At 36.5% G+C, this 24,455-nt stretch overlaps 1 protein-coding gene across 5 annotated transcripts in view; it reads left to right on the top strand.

Moving 5' to 3' along the window:
• Nucleotides 1-24,455, top strand: part of INTS6 (integrator complex subunit 6) — a 112,644-nt gene that overhangs the window by 19,118 nt on the left and 69,071 nt on the right. For 4 of the 5 annotated variants that reach the window (XR_009550766.1, XR_009550767.1, XR_009550765.1 and 1 more), the window contains exon 4: nucleotides 8,541-8,630. Coding sequence is in view for 1 of the 5 variants with exons in the window: in XM_007521561.2 (XP_007521623.1) it covers nucleotides 8,541-8,630 (90 nt within the window). In the remaining 4 variants the exon portion in view is untranslated. Of the gene's footprint in view, nucleotides 1-8,540; nucleotides 8,631-19,990; nucleotides 20,131-24,455 lie in introns of those variants that run through there. The other variant, XM_060194873.1, reaches the window with a different exon arrangement.

The following is a 24,455-nucleotide window of genomic DNA, read 5'->3' as shown; positions in this document are numbered from 1 at the left end:
GGGAGAAAGAGAGGGAAAGAGACAAGGCACTTGCTGACCTGTTTCACCACTTGTGAAGCTTCCCCCTCCATTGGAAACTGAATTAGTTCTTCCAAGATCACACATGTAGGTTGACTATTATTTCTATAACTATCTATCTATCTATATATTCTTTGCCCATTTTTTTCTATGGCCTTGCCTTCTCTTCCTTTGTAAATCACACCTACTACTTCCAAGTGCCTCCCCCCACCCCCACCCCACTTCTTTCTCTTTTCTTCTCGCTCTGGGTTCTGAAGGAATTGGAATTCAGAGTCCTATGGTCATCTAACATTTACCCCTCTGGGAGTATGGGTCAATTTTTTTTTTTTCCTCCAGGGTTATCACTGGGGCTCATTGCCAGCACTACGAATCCACTGCTCCTGGTGGCCATTTTATTTGATAGGACACAGAAATTGAGAGAGGAGGGGAGGTAGAGGAGCTTGTGAATCATCCCCCCCTCCCCATAGGTGGGGAGCTGAGGGTTATAACCTGGATTCTTGTGTGGGTCTTTTGTGCTTAGTACTATGTGCGCTTAACTGGATGCACCACTGTCTGGTCCCTGGACCAAAACTCTTTATGTGGTACAGAAGGTGGGAATTCTGGTTTCTGTAATTGCTTCTCTGCTGGACATGGGCATTGGCAGGTTGTTCCATACCCCCAGCCTATTTCTGTCTTTCCCTAGTAGGATAGGGCTCTGGAGAGGTAAGGTTCCATGACACATTGGTGAGGTCATCTGCCCAGGGATGTCAGGATGGGATCATAGTAACATCCAAAACTTGGTAATTAAAAGGCAGTAAGATATAAAGTAGGACAAAAATGTTTAATAAACAGGAACCAAAAAGTAGGAATAGAGCAAATAAGAGTAGGTATTTTAGTGTGAAAAGAAGCTAGGAAGTCTATTTTAGGTAGGTTCCTAGGGGCCCCTGACTTTGGTAATTTTTACTGGAGCTTGATAGCTAACATGAAGGCTGTCTGGGAAGATGGTGTAAGAGTTGAGAATAGGACTATAAAGCTGGATCAGGGCAGAGAGTAGCTCCCAAACTTGGAGAAAACATATCAATACAATAACTATCACTTCAGTCTGACCCAGAGCATATATATGTATGTATGTATGCATGCATATTTAGCTCAGGAACCTGTATAACATCTGAGTCACTATCAGTCCATGGTCACAGCTGGAAACATTCTAGGCTGCACTCATTTCAGGATCAATATTCCTTGAGTAGCAGAGTAGGATGACCCAGCCTCCCTTCGAAAAGTGGGACATTCTTTATCATTGTTAATTCATCGTAAGAGTGTGGTCCTGAAGAAGCCCACAAGAGGCCCTTCAGTGATCTTTTGTTTATAGTCAAAGTCACTATTTAAAACTACTAAATTTTGATGATGATTATAAAAGAGTTTTTGTGTCAAGACTAATACCAGTTGATCTTAATTATAAGAGTGATAATCTTTCTGAATTTTAAAACAAAACATTATTCTGGCCTGGAAATACTGATTTAATTGTAATCTTGTGAGGCAGTTTCTGCCTAGACATTTATTTGGAATATATATTTATAGTTTGTGTCTTTTCTCAGTGAACCTCCTCATCCTTTACAAAAATAGCCAAAGCAGTATTTTCTTACACACACACACACACACACACACACACAGACACAAACACAGACACACAACCTTTATTTGATAGGACAGAGAGGAATTGAGAGGGTTGAGAGAGGTAGAGAGAGAGAGATAGATACCTGCAGTCTTGCTTTGCTGCTTATGAAACTTCCCCCATAGATGGGGACTAGACTTGAACCTGGGTCCTTGTGTATGGTGACGTGTGCACTACAACTGGGTATGCCAGTGCCCTGCTCAAAACTGTATTAGTGAGAATGAATTATTGAATGGAAAGTATAGCTGGAGATTGGACTGATTTCATAGGATACTTACTTATACACCTATATGATTTAAGGCTAAAGTAAAAAAAAAAATAGTACAGGTAGTACATACTGAAAAAAAAAATGGTTCTGAATTAGACCATTACTCTAGCATATCCAGTGCTGGGAATTCAGTACCTTGTATTTCAGTTCTGTTCTTGTAACTACTGCACAGCTCCTAGGTACATTAAATTTCCTTTTTTAAAAAGATTTTAACAACTTATTTAAACGAGAGAGAAAACCAGAGCATCACTTCGGCAATGTGATGCTGGCCATCAAACTTGGGACTTCATGCTTTTAAGTCCAAGTTCTAGTCACTGGGTCATGCACTTTAAATTTTCTTTTGAGAGTTTATACGTTACTTAATTTGTAATATGCTATGACAATATTGTTGAAAGTAGTTAAACGAATTATTTTTGTATTTATAAAACTCTTATTCTTGTTTTGATAAAGTTGAGAATTCTTTTTTTTTTAAGGTGATTTATTTATCTATTTTTTATTTTTTTTAAATTTTTTTATTTAAGAAAGGATTAATGAACAAAACCATAAGGTAGGAGGGGTACAACTCCACACAATTCCCACCACCCAATCTCCATATCCCATCCCCTCCCCTGATAGCTTTCCCATTCTCTATCCCTCTGGGAGCATGGACCCAGGGTCCTTGTGGGTTGCAGAAGGTAGAAGGTCTGGCTTCTGTAATTGCTTCCCCGCTGAACATGGGCGTTGACTGGTCGGTCCATACTCCCAGTATGCCTCTCTCTTTCCCTAGTAGGGTGGGTCTCTGGGGAAGCTGAGCTCCAGGACACATTGGTGGGGTCTTCAATCCAGGGAAGCCTGGCCAGCATCCTGATGGCATCTGGAACCTGGTGATTGAAAAGAGAGTTAACATACGAAGCCAAACAAATTGTTGAGCAATCATGGACCCAAAGCTTGGAATAGTGGAGAGGAAGTGTTAGGGAGGTACTCACTGCAAACTCTAGTGTACTTCTGCTTTCAGGGATGTATTTTGCAGTAGTTTATGGATACGTGTGAACATATGCTCTCTCTCACAGAAACTGGTGTATATCTAGGTTATGAGACTTTGTTAGAAAGTGAACCACCTGTTCGAACCCCGGCTCCCCACCTGCAGGGGAGTCGCTTCACAGGTGGTGAAGCAGGTCTGCAGGTGTATCTTTCTCTCCTCCTCTCTGTCTTCCCCATCTCTCTCCATTTCTCTCTGTCCTATCCAACAATGACGACAACAACAATAACTACAACAATAAAACAAGGGCAACAAAAGGGAATAAATAAATAAAGATAAAGTATTAAAAAAAATAATAAAAAAAAAAGTGAACCACCTGAGATGAAATTAGAGTGTACTATAAAAGGAAAGGTCTCACCCGAGTAATGAAGCTGAAGGTTGTCATTCCACACGTGAAGTCTCTGGACACAGTCTGAGGTGAAGCATGTTGAGGTGGCAATCGTTGCATTGGTTAGGTTGTGATTGGTGGATGCAATATTATTTGGTATGGATTGGGAGATGCATACGGGAAAGTGGGCCCTATCCAAGGGTTCCAGGACTGGGGGAAGTAGAGGCTCTATAGTGGAGATGTGAGGTTCCTGCTGTCTTAGGGTTCAAAAAGACAATCGATAGTTAATATTATCATCACATTATTTGGTAATTGGGTTAACTTTGAAACTTTTCAAAGTTAAAGTTGAGAATTCTAAGTGAAAATATCTTAAATTAGTAAATAGCTCTAGAAGTAAAATATCACTGGCTTTTTTGGCAACATATTTCCTAGCGATTTTTCTTGGCCAGAAATTTATGCCAAGAAACCATACTTTGTGAATCAAATGTCCAAGTTTATTTTGCTAACTCCAGAAGTAAACTTAGAGTTCATCTACTAGCTGCCTTTGTTGTAGTAGAGCATGATGTTTATTTTTGGAGATATGATAACTGTGGGAAAGATCTATATATTTTTATGATCAAAGTGAATTTTGAAATTTTCATAAGCCCTGTCCTCAAATTGAGTTATTTTGTAAGCATTTATTAAGAGTAAGATGTGGGAGTCGGGCGACAGCGCAGTGGGTTTAGCGCATGTGGTGCAAAGCGCAAGGACCAGCGTAAGGATCCCTTGACTCCCTACCTGCAGGGGAGTCGCTTCACAGGCGGTGAAGCAGGTCTGCAGGTGTCTATTATCTTTCTCTCCCCCTCTCTGTCTCCCCTGCTCTCTCCATTTCTCTCTGTCCTATAAATAATTACAATAAAACAACAAGAGGAACAAAAAGGAATAAGTAAATATTAAAAAAAAAAGAATAAGAATGTAAGGACCAGTAGGATAGCCTGGTGGTTATGCAGAAGACTTTTATGCCAGAGGCTCTGAGGTCTGAGGTTCAATCCCCCATACCACCATAATGCAGAGTTAAGCTGTGCTCTGGTTGGGAAAGAAAAACAGACGGGGGGGGGGGTAGCTAAGTTATTGTGGAAATACATACTTGAGAATTAATAAACTTGAAGACATTGACACCAAAATTGTCACCAATGTTAATAGTGTAATAGTATATGGTAATGATTATGTCTTGACATTATTTAGAGATTTGTTTACTAATGAAGATGAGAAATGGAGAGGGAACCCGAGTGTCACTCTGACATATTTATTATTTAATACTGGAGTTAAAAACCAGGACCTCATTCTTGAGAATCCAATATCTGGGTTCGAGCCCCTGGCTCCCACCTGCAGTGCGAAAGCTTTGTGAGTGGTAAAGCATGTATGCAGGTTTCTTTGTATCTCCCCCTACCCTCTCAGTTTCTAGGTGTCTCTATCCAATATATAAAACTTAAAAAATAAAGGGTGAAACAAGAGAGGGAGAGGTACAGAGAGAAAGAAAAACACTTGAAACACTGCTCCATTGTTCATAAAACTTCCTCCCTGCAGATGGCTGAGGGGCTTGAACTGGTTCTGTTGCATGATAATGTCTGTGCTCTATTGTGAGACTGGTTATTGTAGCGACTTTAATGCTGTTGATAGAGACCAGGAGAAGAGAATTATTGTTATGTGTATGTACATATGTTGTTTTATTGTAGACTTATGTGCCACACACTTAACATGGAGCCTAATATATGGTAGTCATTCAGTAAATGTTTGACACACTGACAGGGTGCCTTGACAGGTGGAAAAAGGGGAGATGTATTCCTTTAGATTAGTAAATTCATGAACTTAGAGAACAGTCATTTATATTGAGGTAAAGGTAACATTTATATTTTTCAAAGCTTGCTGATGTTTGAATAATTTGAGGTAGTTCTGTGGACTGGACCACCCTTTGGGTAATACCTAATCAGTGAGTCAGTGAATACTTATGTATCCAGTGCTTATTTTATGTTGATATGACTGTGGAAGAAATACCACATAATCCTTGCTGTCAGTATACTCAAACACATGAAACAGTGGCAAATAATATTAGATGGTGTATTAAAACTTGTAGTAATAAGCATGAAACATTTGCCATTTTGTTTCTTTTTAGTGTATATTCACACTGTTGTATGAGATTTAAATTCAGGTTTATTTGAAAGGGTAATTGTTGTAGGGTAGTGATGTTATTTGTATTGCATGAAACCACTCCAACTCCAGTTTTGTTTGAAGAAATATTCTATTTATACATTACTTACTTAAATTTAAAAACCACTACTATTAGAATTTGGAGATGAGAGTGCCAGCCAGTGACACACCAGGTTAAGCATACATAGTAAGAAGCATAAAGACCTGTGCAAGGATCCTGGTTCAACCCCCCCCCCAACTCCCCACCTGCAGGGGGTCGCTTCACAAGCAGTGAAACAGATCTGCAAGTGTCTGTCTTTCTCCCTCCCTTCTTTTCCTCTCTCAATTTCTCTCTGTCCTATTCAAAAATAAAAAAATAAAATAAACTGAAAAATTGGCAATAGGAGCAGTGGATCTGTAGTGCAGGCACTGAGCCCCAGTGATAATCCTGAAGAAAAAAAGAATATTGAAATGAAGGGTGACAATTGGAGATGGCCATTGACTATTCAAGGCAAGAACAGTCAGTGGAGGAGAGGATGACTTTAGCTGGCTTTAAGAATGATTAGCACTTGAATGGAATGTACTTGGGGGATGGATGGTAGGAAAAACATTTAAAGCCCAGAGGTAGGGATGAATATTGCCAGTTCCTGTGTTTATGAGAATGTTAGGGAGGAAGGCAAAGTAAATAAAGTTTTCTCTCCCTCAAGACTTCTGTAACATTTGAATGCTATTCTGCATTCAAAATCTTCTGGAAGATATATCTTGTACATTGATTTCATTTGATCAGAGGAAGCTTTTTCCATCTGGAATCATTGTTTCTTTGATAACCCACTGAAAAATATGTATGCCACTTATAAATTGTGTGACTTGATTGCAAAATTTCATTACTAGCACCCTATTTATTTTGCTCCCCCAGTGGAGATTAGGTTGTAATTATAATAACTATGTAAAAATGAATATGCAATGTAATATGCTAGGAGTTGAGTGTTAGGCATATGTAAGATGGAGATTATGGAATCATAGGATATTAGATATATGAACCCTCTATTGTCTTGCGTTTGTAAGTATTTGTAGATACTATCATTTTCTTGGCTGCAGTCATGTTAGAATTAGAAGTATGGAACATTTGTTTCCATTCCAGACCTATTGAGCCAAAATCTGCATTTTGTCAAGATCTAAGTAATTCCATATATTTATGATAATTATGTTATAGATTATTTCACATCATATTCAGTAACGTTGGATTTTTTTCATCTTCAAATTATGATTTTGACCAGAATACTGCTCAGCTCTGGCTCAGGTACAAGGGATTGAACCTGGGAGCTCTCAGTCTCAGACAAAGTCTGTTACATAAACTGCTATCTCCTTGGTCAATTTTTGTCCTTTTTTTAAAAAAAAATTATTTTATTTATTCCCTTTTGTTACCCTTGTTTTATTGCTGTAGTTACTGATGTCGTTGTTGTTGGATAGGACAGAGAGAAATGGAGAGAGGAGGGGAAGATACCTGCAGACCTGCTTCACCGCCTGTGAAGCCACTCCCCTGCAGGTGGGGAGCTGGGGGCTCAAACCAGGGTCCTTAGGCTGGTCCTTGCACTTTGCGCAGCCTGTGCTTAACCCGCTGCGGTACCACCTGACTCCCATTTTTTTTTTTAATATTTATTTTATTCCTTTTTGTTGCCCTTGTTGTTTTATTGTTGTAGTTACTATTGTTGTTGTTATTGATGTCATCATTGTTGGACAGGACAGAGAGAAATGGAGAGAGGAGAGGAAGACAGAGAGCGGGAGAGAAAGACACCTGCAGACCTGTTTCATTGCCTGTGAATCGACTCCCCTGCTGGTGGTGAGCCGGAGACTCAAACTGGGATCCTTACACTAGTCCTTGAGCTTTGCGCTGCCTGCGCTTAACCCGCTGCACTACCGCCCGACTCCCTCGACTCCCATTTTTGTCCTTTATTGACTATTAGTAGCAGAGAATTTGATACCTTTTAATTCAGAAAGAAGCTTTACTTAGGTGGAAATTCTACCCTTTGTTCACTTTTGTCCTAAAGAGATATGTAGGTAGAGGCAGGCAAGATAGTTCACCTAATGAGGGTGCCTGCTTTTTAATATGTGGGAGACTCATGTTCAGCCTAATACCTTGCTGCTCTGAGGGAATCTTTGGTGTTGTGTTTTTCTCTTTTGCTCTAAAAGGCCCAGGTTCAATTCCCTGCACTACCATAAGCCAGAGCTGAGCAGTGCTGTGGTAAAAAAAATAATAATAATAAAATAAAACAAAGCCAGAAAATACTATGTTATCTAAAATTTGTTAAATTGTTAGAATTGAACTACTCTTGTCTTCTTTTCACTCACCTATGGAGTGAAGTCTCCAAATACAACTTTGATGTTTAGATCCTACATGTTTCACTGATTTTTCAATATATTTTAGTGTTTCTGGCCTAATATTCAGGTTTTTGATCCGTTTTGGTTTATTTTAGTATATAATGTTAGGTGGTGTTCTGTTTTCATTTTTTCTACATGTGGCTGTCTAATTTTTCCCAGCACCATTTGTTGGAGAGACTTTCTTTACTCCACTGAATGGTTACGGCCCCTTTATCACATATTAGTTGTTACAACATCTCTTTTAAAACCTGGAGAAAGCTCACTTGGCAGGATGCTTGCATTGTTGTGTGTGGGACTAGAGTTCGAGTTCCGTCACCATGTGGACAGTTCTGTGGCAGTGGAGGAGGCTTCAGTAATATGGTCTTTCTCTGTCTTTTCTAATTGAATAATAACAGCCTAGTACAGTGAAATTGCACAGGTATGAAGACTCAGTTCCACAAAACAAAACAAACATACATACTTTTCTTACACAGATGCTCATTGTAAGTTACAAGGAGGGAGAAAAATCCATCTATTTATATTGTGTCTAATCTCACTCTTTTGGATACTGTTTATTTACTTTTTTTCCTATGTTCTTTTCGAATTCATTGAAGCTATTTACTGTATATGAAATTTGAGAGGGTGGTTATTTGTACACTGTTCTGAGAAATTGGTTTTCTCAGAAAAATGAAAGACTAGACCTTAACACGGTTGATATGTTTCTTGACTTTAGGGAAGAAACCCTTTTTTCTTGGAACCAGCAATAATTATTACAATTACTGATGGGAGCAAGTTGACTACTACCAGTGGAGTTCAGGATGAGGTAAGCTATGTTTGCATCAGTATGATAAAGCAAATAAATTTGAAAGAAATCGTTATATGTAGAATATTGAGAACCTTAAGTAGACTTTTTTCTTTGACTATGTGATCACCCGTCTCCTAGAACTCAACTATCTTTTCTGTTGGTGTGGTCTCCAAGTTATGTGAGGGAGAGTGTCAGCTCATATAGCAAATTTAGTAAAATTAATTCTTACTTCCAGGGATAAAAAAAAAACAACAGAAAAGGCATTCAGATATTTTCTTTTCCTATTTCATTGCATTGCCTTGTGAACTACATTGTGGCAACCCCTAGAAGAGAACGTAGCAAAGTTAGGAAACTAGGAAAAGTAGTGAAGGTTTTTGGACAATTTTATTCTAATTCATGTGTAGTATAAATAATTTATAGCTCACTTCATCTATTTTCTACAGTATGTATTATGCAGAATTTGATTTGTGGGTTGTGAGAGGGTGAATATAATAGACTTACTTTATAAGCTTTTTAAAAATGTAGTGTTTGAACTGCTCTTAAATTTGTTTCTTAAAGTATGTTGACATAGAAAGGAGATGGTTTAGAGTACTCTGTATACCTTTAGAATTTTAACTCTCATTGCATTTATAAAAGGGTTTGATTAAGTAGTAAAACAGTTTTTTAAAAATCTCTTTATTATTTATTTTATTTCATTTCAGTGACACAGAGATGCAGAGGGATAGATACAGAAAGAGAAGGAGACCAGAGCACTGCTCAGCTCTGGCTTATAGTGATGCAGGGAATTGAACCTGAGATCTTAGAGCCTCAGGCATGAAAGTCTTTTTGCATAACCATTATGCTTCCCCTAGCCTGGAAAGTAGTTTTTAAGTGCAATAATTTTTAGAACTAGTTGAAGCGTTTTGAAATGTTAACATTTGAAATGCAAACAAAGTGGAATGAGAACATGTGGGCTCTAGTCCTAATTTTCTTGAATATGAATCCTCATCATATGAATCCTCATCAGACATTTTTGAGCCTATTTCTCATCTCACATAATATTTGTATTTTGAGTTTATGTGAAGGTGACAGTGTCAGCTCTTACGGTAAATTTAATTACAGAGCTCCCTTAAATCATTATCCTTATTAATTATGATCACTCCTATTTCACCTCATATGGTTGTTTTAAGACTGAAATGAAATAATGTATGTGAAAAATGCTTGGAAAGAAAAGAACCAGGAATGTTCTGTCATAACCAGTAAATAATTGTAATTCTCTGATCTTAATTTGGAGAGAAGAAAACTAGAATTGCCTTGTTTGAGTTATTGATATGAAAAGGGATTTAGTATGTAATTCATGGAGACAGAACTGGAACATTTAGGTAGATTCATAATTAAATGATTTCTGCATACTTAGTAGGTTTCAGTGCTATGTAGCTGAACTGAAGGGGTTTGGGGGCATTCTTAAATTTGGTTGCCATATTTAGTTATGTTCTGCTATTCTCAGGAGCAGATTGAGGTTGATTATGTATAGGAATAAGCAGTAGAATTGTCATAACTTTGAAGTATAAACTCTGTGTTTGATATTTGAAACAACCTTCCTTTTTAAAAACTTGGGTAAATTTGAGATATCATAATCAAGCTAAAGAAATACTGTTAGTAGAACCCAAAATAATGTCTTTATTCAGTTTTATTTTGTATAAATTAGTAGTCTTTTGATGGTTTATTTTTGCTTTTGTCCTTATGATTTTGATTTCATATTACTGAAATATATTTCTCTTTTTTTTTTTTGTTGTTAAATATTCTTCCTACAAGTAAGATGGCTCGATCAGGGTAGTTTATCTGACTGCTTTTATAGAAATGTCTTTTGGCCAGTCTTTACCTGCAGGTTGAAAGCTTTCCGAGTGGTGAAGCAGTGCTGCAGGTGTCTCTCTGTCTCTCTTCCTCTAATTCTCCCCTTTTCCTCTTGATTTCTGGCTGTCTCTATCCAATATATAAATAAAGATAATTAAAAATGAAAAAGAAATAAAGTTGAAATGTCTTTTGGAGTACAGTGTATTTTATTCTTTTATATTTGGATTTGTTTTGTTTATTATTGCTTTTAAAGTAATTTTTAACACTTTCACAGCTATAAATAAATCTTAAAATATATGCGAATATTTGCATTGCTCACCGTCTTATGTCCTTTGAAAAGGTATTGAGGAAATGCCACTATGTGTTTACAGTGGATTAAAACTGCTTTGCTAGTAACGTTTTGGGAGTTTTTCCTGTGAGCAAAGATCTTTTAGTTCTCATATGTTTTCAATATTTAGTACTGAGTTCAGAGATTATGCTAAGTAACATGACATAAATAAGGTTGTGTTGCATCTGGCTGCTGTCAAGATAGAAATGAATTACTACTACTATTTCTTAACTGGCAAGACATTGGTTGGTTTTATTTATTTATATCTATCTATCAGAGCATTGCTCAGCTCTGACTTGTGATGGTGTTATGAATAGAACTTGGGACCTTGGAGCCTCAGACATGAAAATGTTTTTGCATTACCACTGTGCTATATCTCCCTGGTTCAAGACTGGTTTTCTTTAAAGTGAAAGTTTGTTGGTATATTAAATTTGCACATTATTTTGATTTATAAGTTTAAGAATATCTTTGGTGTGTGTGTGTGTGTGTGTGTGTGTGTGTATTTAGTTCTCAGTGTTCCACAAGACTTGTGGGTGGGAGAAAGAAGTACCCGGATATGAATATTGTTGCAGCTTAATTTTGCTACAATACTGTGAAATACAGGTCTATTCTAACTACAGGTCTATTCTATCCTAAATAACTGAATTGATGTGATTCACTTAAGGGCTTCCCCCCTCACCCTTGAATAGAGACAGAAATTGCGGTGGGGGAGATTAACAGGGAGAGAGACAGCGATACCTGTAGCACTATTTGACCTTATGAAGCCCCCCCCCTTCCCCCCAGGGTTGAACCCCGGCCCTTGCACATTGTAATGTGTGCAGTCAACCAGATGTACCACCATCTGGCCCTTACTTTTAAGGATTTTTTAATTAATGAAAAGCATAAAGACCCTTTTTGGGTTTTTTGCTACATGTATATTGTCATTTCTAATAAAGAATAGCAGAGTTTTGCTATATTTTACAGTTTCTTCAGATCTGTAAACTTTGCCATTGGCAAAACTTGATTCCTTTTTAGATTTACTGAATGAGTTCATGGTTAATAATATTCACACTAAGTGTGCATTTATTTCCGGACTGGTTGTGGCTGCTAATTAATATGACTTGTTGTTATTCATTGAGTAGTACATTACGCTTATGCTACAGCCATGTTCTCTCTGAGGGGTATTATATCCAGTCTGTTCTGTTTTTCAGTAGTGAGTTTTCTTGTTGCTTCACAACTATCCTTAAAGCATTATGAAGAGATATAGAGCTCATCTAGTCTTAACCTTTTATTTTACAAATAAGGACATAGAAATCTGGAGAGGCAGAGTGATTTGCTCTAGGTGGTAATGTTTGTCATCGCTGAACTCTGTTATAGGATTGGTCTAAATTGCAAGTCATCTTAGACCCTCTCTAACTGGGTTATCCTGCTGCTGTTAATGTATCTTCTATTTACCTGATTTGGATTTTTATACAGTTGTGGTACAGATGTTGTGTTCTTACTCTTTGAATGAATATTATGATGAAGGCACATCTGGAGAGCAAGAATTTCTCACTTATGAGTTTACAGTCTTTGGTTTTATAAATGATAAAACAGAGATACATTTTCTGTTTATGAGAACACCAGACATGGAGGGGAGGATAAATACTAAATATGTTGGTACTTATATCAAGTCTGGTATATGGTTATTTTATTTCTTTTAAAAAATATTTATTTATGGGGCTGAGTGGTGGGCATACCTGGTAGAGCATATTTGTTACAATGCAAAAGTACTTGGATTCAAGTCCCTAGCCCCTGTCTGCAGGGGAAAAGTTTTTTGAGTGGTAGAGAGTATTGCACATGTCTCTCTTTGTTCATCTTTATCTCCACTTCCCCCTCAATTTAGACTCTGTTTCTATCTAAATAGATAAATACATGAAAATAAAATATTCAAGAAATGCATTATGTTTTTCCATAAGAGAGATAAAAAGTCAGAGCATTGCTCTGACGTGTGATAATGATGTTTGAATTTAGGTCCTTATACATACAAGTTTACTACCTTACCCACTGTGCCATCTCCCAGGACATTTTATGGTCATTTAAATTTTGATGGACTAAACCGAAGAATCTTGTGGGTAATTTCATATAGAGCAGGATTTATAGCCTCTCTGTGAAATTTATGTATATATTTAATTTAAAAAAACATTATTTATTTATTATTGGATAGAGACAGACAGAAGTTGAAAGGGGAGGGGAGATAAGGAAAAAGACAGACACCTGCAGCCCTGTTTCACCACTTATGAAGCTTTCCTCTAGCAGGTGGGGACCAGGGCTTTGAACCTAGGTCCTTGTACACTGTAATGTGAGCGATTAACCAGATGTGCCACCGTCAGGCCCTGCTTTCTGTGAAATATAAATAAGCCTGGTGTAAAGCTAATGTCATATAACATATATCAAAGTGTTACAGGGATACCATTTCCTCTGTGACAGTTCACCTGAATTTAGCGGTATGTTGGACTTTGAAGAGTAACATCTTTGTATTATGGACACAATCTTGAGCTGCATGTGATCATTTCACCCTACTATATTACTTTGTCTTTGACTTCATTTATTAAAAGTCAGGATATTGTCTGAGGTATTTTGAATATGTAGTTTTTTTATATAGCTAAAATTTTTTATGACTGCTTGTGTTGAAAGTGTTTTTTCTTTTTAATGCAATGATTTGATAAAACTGGTTGCAGTGTTTTTACTTACAAATAGTAATTGATGGGACTTTGAACTCTGATACAGAAAAAAAAACTTGTTTAACCCCTTTGCAATATAATGATGATGAGTATATTTGTCTCCACTCATAAGACTATTCATCTTGTTAACTTTCTGGTGTGTCAGACAGTAGAATAATTAAATAACACCATCAAATTATAGTAACTAGAATTGTTGAAAACATTTTTTTTTTTTTTTTTTTGCCTGCAAAATAGCTCCTAGGACTATTTTATAATGCTAAACTATTCTGTTTAATGATTCTGGGATAGCTGGCTCAGTAAAGTAACCCAGTACCATTATAATGATAAATGACATTCCAGGGTAATTTAGCAGTTATTTTTTTTCACCTTGAAAGTGTGAATAGTAGTAGTATTTTTCAAATAATTCATATTTTCATATGCTGAAGGATCTTTCTGTATCTCTTTATCAGTTATGTTTTCTCTTGATTCTACCTTTTCAGAGAAACTGTTTACAGTAATTAAAGAAAAAAAAAACCTGTTGATTGTTGACATTCACAGTTTTTTCCTCCTTCAGTGCTTTAGCTGTCTTTTAAGACAAACCAGGACAACTACTTTTATAACTTCTTGGCAGATAAATAGAACATAATGCTCATAGAAAGATAATGTTTAGATAATCTCAGCCATATGTTCAAATGACTATAGACTATGGGCTGTCAACTTGTTAGATCTCAAAAGATAACTCAGAAATTCCACCAGTCTTTGAGATATGGACTGGTATTCTGAATTTTTGTCTTTTACAAAGATCATATTTAATTAGGACCTACAATTACAGATTTACAATTATTTAATTGTTCTTGAACTATACTGATTAAAAGATGATTTATAAGTTGTAGAAATCTGTTCTTACTATCTGATATAATTTTGAATTGACTTTTCTCTCCATACCATGATTTTATTTTACCAAAATCACTATAAATATGTGTCAGAAAGACTAGCAAATAGTTGTTTTTTGGGGCCAGATGGTAGTGCACTCAGTAGAGCTCTGTTAACATATATAGGATCCATGTTCAGGCCCCAGTCTACCTGTGAACAGGGAGGTTTCCTGAGTGGTGGAGCAGTGCTACAGGTGTCTTGTTGTCCGTCTACTCTCCCCTCCCCCCATTTCTGTTTGTCTCTACAGAAAAAGAAAGAAGTGGTGGTGTCTTCATGCTGACACCACCAAGCCTCAGTGATAACCTATGTGCCAAAAGAAAAAAAAGTTTTTTTTTATTTAATGGTTTGGAAGGTTGGGGTAGACTGCTATACTAGCAAGCATGAAGTCGTGAGTTTGATCTTCAGCATTATGTAAGCCAGAATAATGCTCTGGTCTCTGGTTTTCTCTCCTTTCTGACAACTAAACAGATAAATCTTTAAAAAAATTTTAAAACAGATATAATTTTTCCTAAATACACTATTGGGGAGCTTTTTCTTTTTCTGTTTTTAAGTCTCTAAGGAATCTTGGGATGTCAATTTTAGTATTGTATGCAAATATATTTCAGAATTTTCATAGTCCTTTACCACCATATCTCTTCATATTGATAGTACTAAGAATTCAATAGCAATATCAAGATTAACTCCTGCCTGTGATTCATTTGTTCTAAATATATGTATATGTTCAGCATATATTGATTGAGATTTCCAAGAGCACTTAGTAAAAATCTGTTGGGGATGGGGCCCAAAGATGGCTCATCTAGTAGAAAACACACATTATCATGCGGAAGGACCAGGGTTCAAGGCCCAGGCCACTGTTAGGGAGAACCACACAAATCAGAAGCTTCATGAGCAATGAAATAATGCTGTGGTGTCTCTCCTGTCTCTTATCTCTCTATCTCTCCCTCCTCTGCCTTTCACCCCTTACATGAAGAAAACAAAATAGTCTTCTGGGAGTTCTAGAATTGGATAGGTATAAAATAATTTATTGGATATTGATCACATTTTACTCAGATTTACTTATTAATACTACTATTATTAATATTATTGCCTCCAGGGTTATCACAGGGACTTGGTGCCTGCACTACAGATCCTGGAAGCCATTTTTGTTGCCCTTTTTATTATTGTACTTTTGAAAATATGTAGCAGAAATACATAGTTAAATTGATTAAATATTTCAATACCTATAGTGGACTTTGATTAACTTAAATTTGTGGTACTCTATCCTATGGAAAGAGAAATGTAAGAAAGACATCTAGACAAACACTAATAGAATAACTAAGAAGGAGGTAGCATAGTGGGTTAAGTGCAAGTGGTGCAAAGCGCAAGGACCAGCATAAGGATCCCGTTCAAGACCCCGGCTCCCCACCTACAGGGGAGTCGCTTCACAAGTGGTGAAGCAGGTCTGCAGGTGTCTTATCTTTCTCTCCCCCTCTCTGTCTTCCCCTCCTCTCTCCATCTCTCTCTGTCCTATGCAACAACAACAACATCAATCATAACTACAACAGTAAAACAAGGGCAACAAAAAGGAATAAATAATAAATATTAAAAAAGGATAACTAAGAAGGAATGATATATGATCATTAGTGAAGCTGTATGGCTACAGTAACTAGCTTTTCTCCAAATCTGTGGTAAAATATATTAAAATAAATTTTATTCAATGAGTAAAGGAACTTTACTCTGTAGTTATTAATCTGTCAGCACCAATAAGTAATAGAAGATACTATACATATATAGGAAATTTCACTTGGAATGATTTATTACTATTCTAATAATGTGACATTAGAATAGTGGTTTCCTTATGATGGCACCAAATACTATTCGGGTGCATATTAAAATATGCTTTCATCTCTAATTCTGGAATTTTTACTTAAGTTGATGAAGTCTGTATGTGACTCAGCTGATTTTAACATACAGATTTTGAATCCATAGTGATAGAACACAACTACATACCCATATGTATAATTACGTACAGTATAATAATAGACCACAAAATACATTTTTATTTATTTTGGATAGAGACAGAAACTGAGAGGGAGGGGAGATGGATAATGCAAGATTGTTTCACCACTCATGAAGCTTTCCCCCATAGATGGGGACTGGGGGCTTGAACCCAGGTCCTCATGCACTGTAATGTGAGCACTTCAATAGCTTAAAATTGTTTTTCACTTATATGACCAGCAAAATATTTTAAGATAGAAATTAATTCCTTATCTTTAGAATTGTTAACTCAGAAATGGGTTTCCAGAGACCTTTGTGAATCATTTTAGTATTTGGTACTAAAAACACTTAGCACCTAAATACTAACTTTTGTGGTGACTATTGTCAAGCTTGACTTCTTATAGTGTGCTATGTTGAGGAAGATTCTTTGTAAATTTTGTTTTTGGGTTGTTTTATGGAAGCACTGCTCAGCTCTGGTTTATGCTGGTTTAGGGGATTGAACCTAGACTTCAGAGCCTCAGGTATGAGTCTCTGCATAACCATTATGCTATCTGCCCCCACCCTTAAAATTTTTATTTTATTAAATCATTATTGTTATTTTAATTTTAACTGTCTCCAAGGATTTATCCCTGGGGCCTGTATGATGAACCCAGCACTCCTATCAGCCACCCCCTCCCCATTTCTTTCTTTAATAGAGCCAGAAGGCAAGAGGGGAGTAGAGATAAAGAGGATGAGAGAAACTTGCAGCACTGCTTCATTGTTAGCAAAGCTCCCCCCCCCCCCAAGGTGGGGACTGAGGGCTTGAACCCTGGTCCTTGAGTATGGTAATGCACATGCTTTATAAGAGGTCTTTTAAGATTAAGTGTGAGTAGAGATGAAGGTAATTTAATGGGGAGTAATTAATTCATAGTATTTGTCTTGTGCTTGCTATCCCTGGCTTAAAAGGCACTATGTAGTGTTGTTGCTTTTTTGTTTATTTATTTGTTTATTTATTTAATATTTGTTTTCATAGAAGAAAGACTAGAGCACTGCTCATTCTGGGTTGTGATGCTGGGGGGGGGGGGAGATTGAACTCCTGGGGTCTTAAGGCTGCCTGTAGAGTGTGCCACCACAGTGTTATTTCCCTAGTCCTGTTGTTATTATTATTTCTTAATTTATGGCTGGGTGGTTCAAAGTAAAAATTGTATAATTATTTATATTTAAGTTGTTCTTCTATAACAGTATCTTTAGTTGTATTCTGTATTAGGTAGCACCATACATTTATATTTAGTACAGCTGTGTCTTGTACTGAGGTTGCAGAAATAGAACTAACTTACCTCTAGACAATGTATTATCTTCGAAGATAGGTAGATAAGCATCTGTAATGCACTTACTTAAATCTGATGATAAAAAAAGAGGGTTCTCAGCATAAGGATCCTGGTTCAAGCCACTGGCTCCCCACTTGCAGGTTCACTTCACAAGTGGTGAAGCAGGTTTGCAGGTATCTTTCTCTCCCCTGCTGTCTTCTCCTCCTCTCTCCATTTCTCTTTGTCCTGTCTAACAACGACTATGACATCAATTACAACAACAATAAAAAAACAAGAGCAACAAAAGGGAAAATAAATAATTAAAAAAAGAAATCAAACTTTAAAAAAAAGGAGGGTTCTGAGAATATGTAGACTGTTTTGCTAAATGAATATGGAATTGGCCCTTATTTTAGGAAGAAGGAACAGTAAGCAAACGTATGAAGATATGAAGACTGTATTAGAAAGCTATACATTATATGCATAGAGTATGAAATGTACAAGACGGAGGAATGGCGGTGTATGCTTGAAATGCAAGTAGATGTCAGATGATAGCACATTTAGAAGCTTGCACATCTTTCTGTAACATTTGTTGAGAAAGTACTGAGACGAGTTACATTGGGTTTGCATTTTAGTAAAGTCTACTCTGCTAGCATGGTGAATGAAGGGCAGTAAACAGGGAAGAATTAGCAAACTGTATAGAACAAGGGATAATACAGGGTGTGTTAAATAAGCCAGGGCTGAACGGGGGCAGAATTCCATGTAATTTGATAGATATGCTAGATAGATCCTCCAAGACAGCATGGTAGGAGAGAGAAAAAAAAAAAGTTTGACAGATTCTGAACTCAGCTTCAGACTTGGGCTTCAGAGGTTACTGTGAATTCCTGAAATCTTTTCCAGGCACTGTGTCTTCTGTGCATGCACACATTTTTCTGGGGGAATGGGAGGTCTTTATCTTTTCTTAATAATCTAAAACAAGTGAAAATAAGCGCCTGTGTAGTATTCATGTTACTCAACTTGGAATCTTTGTGAATATTGAAAATTTATTGAATATTTGATAAGTTTAGAAAGGAATACAAAATAATTGTTAGCTAGGGTACAAGTGTTTTGAAGAAATTATGAGCCAACTTAAATTTTTTTATTTTATTCACAACTCTTAAAAATTTAATTCTAGCGATCAAATCCAGAGTTGCATACATATGCTTTACTACTGAGTCACCTCTCACCCTGGTCTATGGGGTGTTGCGTTGTTTGAACGAAAGAGGTAGAAACCCTCCACACTTAAGGGAACTCTCGTTTTCACACTGTGTTGGGAATTGAACCCAGAGCATCATGCAGGTATGGTGTGCTCTCTACTGTGGAGACTTCCTCTCTGGCCCTTAATTATTTATTATTTTGTAGTGAGCTAGTGAGACCAAAGTACTGCTTCACCATTCATGGCCTCCCACTTGCTCTGTCTCTTTGTTGCTCTGTCAGGTGATATAGGAGATAAAACCTAGGGACATATACATGTAAGGGAATAACCTCAGAGACTTTTCCTGCTTTAACATTATGTCTTAGGAAAAGTACTTTGTATTTAAAGATAGAAATATGCAAAATTTACTTTTGAATTCTATTAGATTTTGTATTTTGAAGCTGAATAAATCTTAAAGTCATCTTATTTAACAACTCCTATGAGTTAAGAACATAATGTTGTGAACATTTAAAGTGGCTCATTTCAAGCAGGTGTGACCACTGAAACTCAGACTGCTTGGACAAGATTATGTGTAGGGTACACCTTGTACTGGTGTCAAGTCAGTTAAAAAGGATATAAGCCTAATTGCTTTTCTGTTCATCAGTATGCTATTTGAGAATAGTAGTAGATTGGCTTTAATTGCATTGGTAGTTTTCTGAGAAATTCAGCAAGAGCCAGCCTGCTAGATAAATATCATTTGGTCTCTTTTTGTGGTAAAATCCTTAGGCTGCTATCCATTAAAATATTTTCATTGTACATAATTAATTATGTAACTTCTACATTCACTCACTTCAGATGTAATATAGTAGATCTTAAAATTTTCATATTACATATTAGGACTAAACTCTGAGCAGTGATTGTAATGATATTGGAACTATGGTCTGTACTTCAGAGCAAAGCACCATTTTGATCTAGACAAGGCTGTTTTGTTATACTTTTCCCCACGTTCTGTCTTTTCAGGTTGCATTACTGATTTTTCCCCCTTTGTTTTGTTTGTTGTGGTTTTGATGTTTTTTTTCCTTTCAGCTAAAGGAGCAGTCCAGTGGTTTTCAAGAAGTGCCAAAGTGCACTGACTGTCTCATGATGACTGGTGCCTCAGGGAGGGTCATGATTCCTGGATACAGGATCGACCTGATCCTGGATGTCACTTCAAGCAGTCAGATCGTGGGGAAAAGCCTTGTCTAATGGCTAGCCTTCCTCAAAAGTCTGATGCTAGTCATCTCGGAAGGCCTCAGAAAAAACCTTAAAGGTGAGCAGAGTAGAGTGTAGTTCTCTCTGGGGGCTGTGATTATTTGTTGGAGAATATGATTCAACTCAGAATGACAATCCAAACCTGACATTCAGGTTCAATTGGTAAATTAATTTTAGCTTATAACATTGTTGATGATGATCAAACCCCAATTTTTGAGTTGGTAGAAACTACCCTCCTAACTTTAAGAGTTATAAAGGAGGAATTTGGGGATTTCCAGGCCCTTCAGAACCATAGAAAAGTATTGATTTAAATATAAGCAGCCTACTATCTATCACAGCTAAGGAACACTTTGGTTACAAAATCACTTTATATTAATATGGATTTTTAAAAATTTAGTAAGGTATTCTTTTAGTTTATATGTTAATTATACCTAGGCAATTGGCCTTGAGGATTTAGAAGGACAAATTTGCTTTTGTCTGTCCTAATAGTTAAAAAAAAAAAAAAAAAATCACACAGCCACCTTTAAAGTAGTCTGGGTATGTGAAGCACATACTTTATTGCATTCAACTCGCAGAATATTAGTGTTACTGTCATCAGTTGAATAACATTTTTAACTCTGTAAAAAAAACTTCCTCAGAAATATTTGAGCATTGTGGTTTTGAAAATGTTTACTTCTAATCCTCTTTCTCTGTGTTTTGAAGCACTTACAGAACTTAGTTATTCACATAATCTTGAATGCTTAATTTTCAAAGTAAACTCTCAAACTTGTCTTAAGACTTGCTAATTTATTTAGAGTCTCTGTAATAGTAAAAAAAGGAGCTGGTACAATTCCTGATATATGTGCATTTTTTAATTCAGAAGTTATTTTTATAATTTTTGCATTAATATTAGCAAAAATAGAAAAATTAAAAAATTAGATGATAAAACTTTAATAAGTCCTGCTATTTTCTCCCATCATACTGTATATTCTTACAGATACAGCAGGGCTGTCAAAGTTTTTTTTTTTTTTTTAAGGACCAGATAATAGATATTTTAGACTTTCCAGCCCACATATAGTCTTTGTTGGACCTATTCAATTTCTGTCTGCCACATTAAGTGAGTGAGTATGCTGTCTTGAATACATTTTTATTTGCCAAACAAGTGATGGACTGAATTTGACTGCTGGTCTATAGTTTTCTAGCTTCTGAAGTACACCTGAGACCTTGAAATTGTTCTGTACTTTTCAAAATCAGTTTTGGTGTGCAGTTGGTTTTTCTTAACGAAGTGAACAGAATACCTACTATCAGAATGCATTCAGTGTAGTTGAACACATACTTTAGAATTACAGTGATGTTTAGACACAAGATTAGGCAGGTGCTAGAATGAGTTTTGTAAGAGGTAAACATTTACGTTATGGTGTAAGAGGTAAAATGTGTACCACACAGCAAGCCCTGAAAGTACAGCTGATTCTGAGAAGTGATGGATGTGTCAAGGTAAAAATTGCACTGTCCCAAAGAAAATGAAATGCAAATGATTGTAAAGGCACAAAGAAGCTAGATGGGGTGGGAGAGGGCTTTATATATTATAGTACTGATAACTGACAGTGGGTTTATAAAGAAGTTGTAGGACATGAGAGTGGATAGGTTGGCACTGCCCACTATATGTCCTGTCAAGGCCCTTGAGCTTTGCCTTATAGGTTGCTGCTAATCATTGAAGAGATTTTACTTTAGTAGAGGAACAAGTAGTCACATTTGACACATTTGGAGTTCAGGAAGAGAGTGGTAATAGTGTAGAATATACAAAGAGTCAATTTTTTCTTTAGCAACTCATTTAATTTTATTTTTTGTAATTTTTCTTTAAGGGGAGAGAAGTACATAAAGACACTGAAAGAAGCACTGCTCAGCTTTGGTTTATGGTGGTGCTGGGGATTGAACTTGGGGACTTTGCAGCCTCAGACGTGAAGAAAGTCTTTTTGTATAGCCATTTTGCTGTCTCCTCAGCTTGCAATTCATTTTAAAAATATTATTTCTATATAAGAGAGAGATTGGGAATGAGAAACATCAGAGCTCAGCTCCGTTCTGACTTATGGTGGTTCTAGGGATTGAACCTGAGACCTCTGGGGCCTTAGGCATATAAATCGTCTGCTCTAACAAGTTGAACTAGCTCCATGGTCCAGCCATTTTTTTTTTTTTTTTTTTTTTTTTACCTCTTTGTAAAAGAAAACTCAATTGTTTGTGTAATCTTATAGTAGAGAAAATAATTTGTAATACTACTTATCAATAAAAACTAATGACTTTACTGCTGCATGCTGTAACACTGATGAACCTTACAAATATAAAATATTACCCTAGATGCATAAGACCACCTACTGTATAAATATATTTTTATGGATTGTCCATAAGTAAATTAGAGGTTACTTAGGGGTGGACTAGGAACTTATTGTAATTAAGCACGGGGTGGGGGGGGGGAGAGGGAAGGTGGGAAGTTTCTAAAATGTTCTAAATAGCTAGGAAACTTTAAAAATGGAAGCTTAGGGGGCCAGGCGGTAGCACGGTGAGTTAAGTGCACATGGCGTGAAATACAGGGAGGCATAAGGATCCCAGTTGGAGCCTCTGGCTCCCCACATGCAGGGGGTGTCACTTCACAAGCAGTGAAACAGGTCTGCAGGTGTCTGCCTTTCTCTCCCCCTCTCTGTCTTCCCTTCCTCTCTTGATTTCGCTGTCTTATCCAACAACAACAACAACAGTAACAACAATAACAGTAACTTTGACTGCAGTTGGTGTATTGCACCAAAGTAAAAGACATTGGGGCGGGTGTGTAGTTCAGGTCTTGGAAAAAGATGGCAAAGGACCTAGTGGGGGTTGTATTGTTGTGTGGAAAACTGAGAAATGTTATGCATGTACAAACTATTATGTTTACTGTCGACTAAAACATTAATCCCCCAATAAAGAAATAAGAAAAAAATTAACAATAACAACAAGGACAATAAGGGCAACAAAAAAAATTGAAGCTTAAAGTATTATTTTAGTAAAATTATTAAATAATTAGAAAGACTATAGCTTTGAAGTTTTGCGGATTATTTGGGAGTCGGCCATAACGCAGCGGGGTTAAGCGCACTTGGAGCAAAGCACAAGGACCAGTGTAAGGATACTGGTTTGAAGGGAGTCGCTTCACGGGCAGTGAAGCAGGTCTGCAGGTGTCTGTCTTTCTCTCTCCCTCTCTGTCTTCCCTCCTCTCTCGATTTCTTTCTGTCCTATCCAACAACAGCAGCAATGACAACAATAACGACAACAACAAGGGCAACAAAATGGGAAAAATGGCCCCCAGGAGCAGTGGATTCATAGTGCAGGCACTGAGCCGCAGCAATAATCCTGAGTCTCCCCCAAAAGAAGCTTTTTAATTAATTTATTAGTTATTTAACAATGATTAACAAGATTGTAGTATAAGAGGGGTACAATTCCATACAGTTCCCACCATCAGAATTCCATATCCCATCTCCTCTATTGAAAGCTTCCCTGTTCTTTATCCTTATGGGAATATGGACCAAAATTGGATTAAGACTTGTGTTAAAGAAATCAATGCCTATTGCTGATTGTCAAGTAATTGCTCTTTTTACTAAAAAAAATACTGATCTTTAACTTCTAGAATCATTATTTTAAATACTTAACTCTTAACTGTATGAACTACTACCTAAACAAATAAGGTTATTAAATTTTGTAGAACTTGTATAGTGATGTTATAGGAGAAAATATTCTTAATTATCTGATAAGGACCCTAGTGTTCAGATTATAAAAACAACTGTTAGTATAGAAAAATAAAAAGATAACCCAATTTTAAAAATGTGCTAAATTGACACCACTTTATCAATATCATAAGCTAAGGTGTCATATTTACTAGAATTAGCATCACTTTAATGTCCTGGTAACATTTCAAATGATCATACCCCAAAATGAAAGAGATATAACTAAATGCCATTAAACGGAGTTTTCTAAATTCTGTCAGTTCTTTCTCAATTTCTGAGTGAAGTTCACGTTCAGTAAAAAAAAAGCTTTCTATCATTGAAGAAATTCCTGAAATAAATTCATAAAGTTGAAAAAAGTGAGTGAAGGATATGAATTTTTTTTCCTTTAAAGAAGATGTGTAAAGGACACATAGGTGTTCTTCTTTAGTCACTAGGGAAATGTAAAAAAAAAAAAAAAAGTCATGTTGACATATTTCACCTACTATAATGACAATAGTAAACAAGATGGTGAACCACATATGTTGGTAAGAATGTAGAGAAAATGTAATTCTTACACTTCTGGTGATAGTATAAAATGATGCAACAGTTGTGGAAAAACAGTTGTGTGATACTTCCTTCAAACGTTTATCATAGTCATCCTATCATCCAAAAGTTCTGTTCC

The sequence above is a fragment of the Erinaceus europaeus genome, chromosome 7 (genome assembly GCF_950295315.1).
Source record: "Erinaceus europaeus chromosome 7, mEriEur2.1, whole genome shotgun sequence".
In the NCBI taxonomy this organism is placed as follows: Eukaryota; Metazoa; Chordata; class Mammalia; order Eulipotyphla; family Erinaceidae; genus Erinaceus; species Erinaceus europaeus.
This window is presented reverse-complemented; position numbering and strand designations above follow the sequence as displayed.